The sequence below is a fragment of the Aquarana catesbeiana genome, linkage group LG13 (assembly GCF_042186555.1).
Source record: "Aquarana catesbeiana isolate 2022-GZ linkage group LG13, ASM4218655v1, whole genome shotgun sequence".
Classification (NCBI taxonomy): domain Eukaryota; kingdom Metazoa; phylum Chordata; class Amphibia; order Anura; family Ranidae; genus Aquarana; species Aquarana catesbeiana.
The window spans coordinates 217,387,674-217,396,450 of NC_133336.1; the positions used below are offsets into that span (position 1 = coordinate 217,387,674).

At 49.3% G+C, this 8,777-nt stretch overlaps 1 protein-coding gene across 1 annotated transcript; it reads right to left on the minus strand.

Moving 5' to 3' along the window:
- Positions 1-3,585: 3,585 nt before the first annotated feature.
- On the minus strand, positions 3,586-7,861 carry SCAMP3 (secretory carrier membrane protein 3; the record flags this gene model as incomplete). Its single annotated transcript, XM_073608808.1, is given in 5 exon segments — positions 3,586-4,337; positions 4,666-4,783; positions 7,181-7,282; positions 7,431-7,590; positions 7,733-7,861. Coding segments are annotated over 5 exon segments (656 nt in total), but the record flags the coding sequence as incomplete, so codon positions are not given.
- Between the last annotated feature and the right edge of the window lie 916 nt (positions 7,862-8,777).

The following is an 8,777-nucleotide window of genomic DNA, read 5'->3' on the forward strand; positions in this document are numbered from 1 at the left end:
TATATAGGAAGGTACATTTGTCTCGCGGTTGTAGTTATTACAGGTGAGTTCCATATTAGATCGGGTTTATGGGTTGGGGGCAGATTACTAGTCTGTGTTGCCATGGACGACTCCCAGGTTGGGTCTGTTACAATAAAGATATTTATTCATATGCTATATTTGACTGTCACTATGATGTAATCACCAAATCCTCGGCACTCCTCCGCCATGTAATTGGGACTGAAGTTATATTAGATACGCCCATTCGGTGGTATATCAAGTTTTCATTTCTTTTTCCTTTTTTTTTCAGTTGTGCTCAAAAGTTTACATACCCCAGTTCTTAATACCGTGTATTGCCCTCTTTACCATCAGTGACAGCTTGATGTCTTTTGTGGTATTTGTGGATGAGGCTCTTTATCTTCTCAGATGGTTCCTCTTGGTAAAAGGTCTCCAGTTCCTGTAAATTCTTGGGCTGTCTTCCATGAACGGCACCTTTGAGATCTCCCCAGAGTGGCTCAATGATATTGAGGTCAGGAGACTGAGATGGCCTCTCCAGAACCTTCACTTTATTCTGCTGTAGCCAATGACAGGTGGACTTGGCCTTGTGTTTTGGATCATTGTCATGTTGGAATGTCCGAGTACGTCCCATGCGCAGCTTCCTGGCTGATGAATGCAAATGTTCCTCCAGTATTATGTGATAACATTCGGCATTCATCTTGTCATCAATTTTGACCAAATTTCCTGTGCCCTTTGTAGCTCACACATCCCCAAAATATCAGCAATCCACCTCCGTGTTTCACAGTAGGGATGGTGGACCTTTCATCATAGGCCTTGTTGACTCTTCTACAAATGTAATGTTTATGGTTGTGGCCAAAAAGCTCACTTTTGGACTCATCACTCCAAATTACTTTGTGGCAGAAGGTTTGAGGCTTGTCTCTGTGCTGTTTGGCGTATTGTAAGCAGATACTTTGTGACATTTGTGTAGTAATGACTTTCTTCTGGAGACTCGACCATGCAGCCCATCTTTCTTCAAGGGCCTCCTTATTGTGCATCTTGAAACAGCCACACCTTATGTTTTCAGAGAGTCCTGTATTTCACCTGAAGTTATTTGTGGGTTTTTCTTTGCATCCCGAACAATTTGGCAGTTGTGGCTGAAATTTTAGTTGGTCTACCTGACCGTGGTTTGGTTTCACCAGAACCCCTCATTTTCCACTTCTTGATTAGAGTTTGAACACTGCTGATTGGCATTATCCATTCCTTGGATATCTTTTTATGTCTCTTTCCTGTTTTATACAGTTCAACTACCTTTTCCCGCAGATCCTTTGACAATTCTTTTGCTTTCCCCATGACTCAGAATCCAGAAACGTCAGTGCAGCACTGGATGAAAGATGCAAGGGTCTGTCAGGAGTCCAGAAACTCATTGACCTTTTATACACACACACTAATTACAAGCCAACAGATCACAGGTGAGGATGGTTACCTTGAATAGCCATTCAAACCCCTTTGTGTCAACTTGTGTGCATGTTATCAGGCCAAAATCACCAGGGTATGTAAACTTTTGGTCAGGGTCATTTGGGTAGTTTCTGTTGTGATAATGATATAAAAAGAGTAAACACAGCTGATTGATAATAAATGGCTTCAGCCAAACACTAACCACGAGTGAAAGAGAAGTTTTTGTGTTTATGGACTTTGACATATATATATGTTATATTTATTGTTTCCACTAGAGGTCACCGGTTGCACACACTTTTTATACGATATCATTTGTTCTATATTTATTTCAACACTCCCACTTGTGGTCACTATTTGTTTTTGGTGTTCATATTTTTTAGCACCTTTTTCATCTTTGAAGGGAGGTAGCGCTTCACTTCTTTTACTTTGGACTCTGTGTTTTCTGAGCTCAGACATTGATTACTTCTGCCTGCTGCCGAGGTTTCTCTAGTAGTTGGTGAAAAGGAACAATGTGTCCAGTTATGAATATTTATCTGTCTCAGCCAATCACAGAGAGTTCATTGGCCAGCGATGTGGGCGGAGGGTAGGAGATAAATGTTTTGGGGGAGGAGGCCTTCTAGAAAGTTCCTCTCTCCTTGGCTTCAGCCTGGTGAGGACCCCACCTTGAAAAAGGGTCTTCCTTGGGTTCTGCCCCTGTCAGGGGAATATACTAAAGACCTGACTCTGGGAATCTAAGCCGTCCTCCTGGAGGACTAATCTAGAGGGAGCGAAGCAGAAGATCATTTGCCTGTATGGAGTGTCTTAGGAGATGTCTTCTGCTCTGAAGGTCTAAGCCAGGGGGTCCCACACTGGTGGCCCTCCAGCTGTTACGAAACTACAAGTCCCATCATGCCTCTGCCTTTGGGAGTCATGCTTGTAACTGTCAGCCTTGCAATGACTCATGGGACTTGTAGTTTTGCAACAACTGGAGGGCCGCCAGTTTGAGACCCCTGGTCTAAGCCCTAGACATTCAGAGCAGAAGACATCTAGGCCCTAGGGAATATAAACTGTCTTGCTGAATAACACATCTAGAGGGAGCAGAGCAGGAAGATGGATGTCTGTATGGAGCATCTTAGGAAACATCCTCTGTGCTGAAGGCCTAAGGTGTCCTGTTGGAGGACATTTAGAGGGAGTGGAGCAGATCATTGTCTCTATAGACTGTCCTAGGAAACCTCTTCTGCTCTGAAGGTCTAGGGCAGGGGTCTTCAAACTACGGCCCTCCAGTTGTTCAGGAACTACAATTCCCATCATGCCTAGTCATGTCTGTGAATGTCAGAGTTTTACAATGCCTCATGGGATGTGTAGTTCCGCAACAGCTGGAGGGCCGTAGTTTGAGGATCCCTGGTCTAGGGAATCTAAGCTGTCCTGTTGGAGGACATCCAGAGAAGCAGAGCATATGAAGTATTTTGGAAGTCTTCTGCTTTGAAGGACTAGGGAAATCTAAGTGTTTTTGTTGGAGGACATCTAGAGGGAGTAGAATGGGAAGATGGGTGTCTGTATGGAGCATCTTAGGAGACGTCTTCTGCTCTGATGACCTGGGGAATCTAAGCCATCCTGCTGGAAGACTCGTCTAGAGGAGCAGAAGATCATCGCTTGTATGGAGTGCCTTAGAAGTCTTCTGTGCTTAAGGCCTAGGAGAATCTAAGCTGTCTTGTTGGAGGACATCTAGAGGGAGTGGAGCAGAAGATTACTGCCTCTATGGAGCACCTTAGGAGACATCTTCTGCTCTGAAGGTCTAGGGGATCTCTTCTGTCCTGCTGGAAGACACATATTAGAGGGAACAGAGCATAAGATGGTCGCCTGAATAGGGCGTCTTAGGAGGCATCTTCTGTGCTGGCAACTGTCCTGGAGGGCTTGGGAGAAGCTTCTGGTGGACCTTGCATGGAGAAAACAGCCATATTGCTGCTACTAGAACCCCCGGAATATTCGGCCATTTTTGAGTATCCGACTTCAAGTGACCGGTGCCCAGCCCCCCCCCTTGTTACCACCCCATAATCCAATGACTACACCCTGAGAAGGTAAAGGAGTCCCTACTACACCATCTTGGGGGTCATCCTCACCCACCCAGAGGAGGAGAATAAGAAATGTCGGCATGAATAACGCAGAGTCATCAAATGATTTAATAAAACTTTAATTTGGCATCAGCTGATCCTCAGGCCCCTCCCCCATACCGTGAGGGGCGGGGATAGTCCAAGATAAAGAACATGCTTAATCCAGTTAACACAACATACATGTAAACATGAGGCATGCACACCCCGTGACATGATGGCTACAGCGGGCGATACAGCCCCCTCCACAGGCACTGACAGGACAGGGAAATCCTGAGTATGGGGGATCCACAGGGGAGTGGCACCATCACAGCACAGCCTGGTGTAGGCCAGTAAGGCGTCACCGTCTCGCTCCGCCCCCAGACAGCGCCAAGCACACATACTTCACAGGATGGGGCGTTTGTAATACAGACACACAAAAACGGGTGTTAATGGACAGCAGGGCCCCTCCCACAGTCACCAGGGAGGGGTCAGTGTTAATGGACAGCAGGGCCCCTCCCAGTCACCAGAGAAGGAGTGGTAATGTAGAGCAGGCCCCTCCCCACAGTTGCCAGGGGAGTGGTAATGTAGAGCAGGCCCCTCCCACAGTCGTCAGGGAGGGGGCGGTACTGTCAGAACAGTCCCGGCAGAGCAGTGTGCGGCCACCAGATGGCGCTACAAATATTCTTTCCTTTATTGGGGATTGAAGGAGTTTTGGGCGGCTCCCGCTGCTGCCTGGGTGGCGGCCGTGCGCACGGTCTGGTTAGAGAAGACACCGGCGGCAAACTCCTGCTGAGCCTTCTGGAAACTGGCGCCGGTTCGGCGGTAAATTGAGTGGACCTGAGGAGGAGAAAAACGCGACAGCTTCAGTACCACATCCTCTACATCATCGGCAGCTAAAAGTTCCGTGCAAATCTCCACCGTTCTGTACAGCGTCTTGCCATGACCCCTCCCCCACAGCCACCATACTTCAATCCTCGCCATACTTCTTTTTGAGACTTCTGATAATGCCCATAACAGAGGGCCAATAGGAAGTCTCAAAGGAAGGGAGGAGGAGGAGTCAATTTAAGGAGCGAAGTAGAGAGCTGCACGTAACTTCAGCTGCCTGTATCCCATCAGGATCGGCTTACTGTTTTCTCTGGAGCCGACCGCTCTGAATTCCTCTTACCCGCTTCAGCATGACGATCCCCATGACGGCCGTCCCAGTCAGGAAAATGGCGACAATCATCATCAACACCCCGACGCCAGTGTTCCCTTTAATGGCGGTGAAGGCAGCGATCCAGCCGCTGTAAGAAAAATCGCACAATGAGTGGACACGGGGGCAGGGAGACCTAATCTTCAGCAAAGCTTTAATCGGGGCCCATTGACGATGATCGATAAATTACCGGTTTTACCAAAAATTACTGTTGCACTTTAGTTTTATCAATAAATTCATGAAGCTGAGGACCTGAGCAATCTAAGCCGTCCTGCTGGAGGACTCATCTAGAGGGAGCAGGGCAGGAGATCATTGCCCGTATGGAGCGTCTTAGGAGATGTCTTCTTCTCTGAAGGCCTAGGGAAGCCAAGTCATTCTGTTGAGTACATCTAGAGGGAGCATAGCAGGTAGATGGTTGTCTGTATGGAGTGCTTTAGGAGATGTCTTATGATCTGAAGGTCTAAGCCCTAGGCCTTCAGAGCAGAAGACATCTAGGCCACGGGGAATATAAACTGTCTTGCTGAAGATTCCATCTAGAGGGAGCATAGCAGGTAGATGGGTGTCTGTATGGAGTGCTTTAGGAGATGTCTTATGATCCGAAGGTCTAAGCCCTAGGCCTTCAGAGCAGAAGACATCTAGGCCATAGGGAATATAACCTGCCTTGCTGAAGATCACATCTAGGAGGGAGCATAGCAGGTAGATGGGTGTCTGTATGGAGTGCTTTAGGAGATGTCTCTGAAGGTCTAAGCCCTAGGCCAGTGATGGCGAACCTTGGCACCCCAGATGTTTTGGAACTACATTTCCCATGATGCTCGTGCACTCTGCAGTGTAGATGAGCATCATGGGAAATGTAGTGCCAAAACATCTGGGGTGCCAAGGTTCACCATCACTGCCCTAGGCCTTCAGAGCAAAAGACATCTAGGCCACAGGGAATATAAACTGTCTTGCTGAAGATTCCATCTAGAGGGAGCATAGCAGGTAGATGGTTGTCTGTATGGAGTGCTTTAGGAGATGTCTTATGATCTGAAGGTCTAAGCCCTAGGCCTTCAGAGCAGAAGACATCTAGGCCACGGGGAATATAAACTGTCTTGCTGAAGATTCCATCTAGAGGGAGCATAGCAGGTAGATGGGTGTCTGTATGGAGTGCTTTAGGAGATGTCTTATGATCCGAAGGTCTAAGCCCTAGGCCTTCAGAGCAGAAGACATCTAGGCCATAGGGAATATAACCTGCCTTGCTGAAGATCACATCTAGGAGGGAGCATAGCAGGTAGATGGGTGTCTGTATGGAGTGCTTTAGGAGATGTCTCTGAAGGTCTAAGCCCTAGGCCAGTGATGGCGAACCTTGGCACCCCAGATGTTTTGGAACTACATTTCCCATGATGCTCGTGCACTCTGCAGTGTAGATGAGCATCATGGGAAATGTAGTGCCAAAACATCTGGGGTGCCAAGGTTCACCATCACTGCCCTAGGCCTTCAGAGCAAAAGACATCTAGGCCACAGGGAATATAAACTGTCTTGCTGAAGATTCCATCTAGAGGGAGCATAGCAGGTAGATGGGTGTCTGTATGGAGTGCTTTAGGAGATGTCTTATGATCTGAAGGTCTAAGCCCTAGGCCTTCAGAGCAGAAGACATCTAGGCCACAGGGAATATAAACTGTCTTGCTGAAGATTCCATCTAGAGGGAGCATAGCAGGTAGATGGGTGTCTGTATGGAGTGCTTTAGGAGATGTCTTATGATCTGAAGGTCTAAGCCCTAGGCCTTCAGAGCAGAAGACATCTAGGCCACAGGGAATATAAACTGTCTTGCTGAAGATTCCATCTAGAGGGAGCATAGCAGGTAGATGGGTGTCTGTATGGAGTGCTTTAGGAGATGTCTTATGATCTGAAGGTCTAAGCCCTAGGCCTTCAGAGCAGAAGACATCTAGGCCACAGGGAATATAAACTGTCTTGCAGAAGATCACATCTAGAGGGAGCAGAGCAGGAGGATAGTTTGTATGGAACATCTTCAGAACATCTTGGAGAAATAAAAATGCTGACTCACTATGACCCTAAGAACACCATCCCTGCAGTCACACACGGAGGTGGAAACTTGATGATTTGGGGCTCTTTCTCTGCTAAAGGTTCAGGCTGACTTTGCCGCATTAAGGGGCCACGTATTGTAAGATCTTGGATGAGACCCTTCTTCCTTCAGCCAGAACACTGAAGATGGGTCATGGATGGGTCTTCCAGCATGACAATGACCCAAAACATACCGCCAAGGCAACAAAGGAGGGGCTCAAGAAGAAGCACGTAAAAGTCATGGAGTGGCCTAACCAGTCTCCAGACCTTAATCCTATAGAAAATGTATGGAGGGAGCTGAAACTTCAAGTTGCCAAGAAACCTTAAGGATTTAGAGAAGATCTGTAAAGAAGAGTGGACCAAAACCCCTCCTGAGATTAATATTTAAGAAGCACGCTCATCCTCCCCCATGGGCCCTCTCGGCTCTTACCTGAAGCCCCATCCGGGAATGCCGACGGCCTCCAGCACATAGAGAACATCCTGAACAAAGAAGATGAAGAAGAAAACGAAGAAGTTGAAGGAACTGTCACTCCTGTGGGAGAGAAAACAGAGGTCATAGTGGGGACCACCACACCCCATCCCTGGACAAACCGCGGCAGGGAGCCTGCCCACAGACAGAAGTCATAGTGGGGACCACCCCATCCCGGGACGGCCCGCTCACAGACACCGGGGGTACGTACCTGAAGGCCTTGTAGAGAGGTCGGTACCAGCAGATGAAGGAGCACGGGGTGAAGAGGATAATCCACAGGATGGACATGCCGAACCCGGAGCCCTGTGTACCGTCCGTGATGAACCAAGCCAAACACGCCAGGAAGTTGAGGAATAATGTTCCCGCGCTGACTGTATGGAGGGAGAGACAGAAAATGTCACAAGATAACCAATCAGAATAAGGGGAGGGGCCAAAATAAAAATCCCTCCACCAATAGGTCCGGCATTTCCTTCATTATTGGGAGAAGACAGGAGGAGAGATCAGAGCGCTCACCCAGCCACACATAGTACATGATCTTCACCGTCTTCTGGAAGTCCTGTGGGATGTCCACACTGATGTCCTGGTAGAAGCATGGCTGGACGGGGCAGAAGGAGGGCAACGGGGGCCAATTATTCTGTCTCGCTGGAAGGAGAGAGAGGGGAGAGGCTCAGGTCTACAGACAAGGAGGGGTTAATCGGCAATTCTGCACTGCCTGACCCCCTTAAACCCCCCTCCCCCAAACTTCTTCATACCGCACCTCCAGGCCACATATACTCCTCCCCCACCTACAACGCTCTACCTACCACGCCTGGCCTTATCCCCCTACCTCACCCCAATCTTCTCCAGATCACACCCAGCCCCCCCAACCTTCTCAAGATCACACCCAGCCCCCCCAATCTTCTCCAGATCACACCCAGCCCCCCCAACCTTCTCAAGATCACACCCAGCCCCCCCAACCTTGTCAAGATCACACCCAGCCCCCCCAACCTTCTCAAGATCACACCCAGCCCCCCCAATCTTCTCCAGATCACACCCAGCCCCCCCAATCTTCTCCAGATCACACCCAGCCCCCCCAACCTTCTCAAGATCACACCCAGCCCCCCCAACCTTCTCAAGATCACACCCAGCCCCCCCAACCTTCTCAAGATCACACCCAGCCCCCCCAACCTTCTCAAGATCACACCCAGCCCCCCCAATCTTCTCCAGATCACACCCAGCCCCCCCAACCTTCTCAAGATCACACCCAGCCCCCCCAATCTTCTCCAGATCACACCCAGCCCCCCCAACCTTCTCAAGATCACACCCAGCCCCCCCAACCTTCTCAAGATCACACCCAGCCCCCCCAATCTTCTCCAGATCACACCCAGCCCCCCCAACCTTCTCAAGATCACACCCAGCCCCCCCAATCTTCTCCAGATCACACCCAGCCCCCCCAACCTTCTCAAGATCACACCCAGCCCCCCCAACCTTGTCCAGATCACACCCAGCCCCCCCAACCTTGTCCAGATCACACCCAGCCCCCCCAACCTTGTCCAGATCACACCCAGCCCCCCCAACC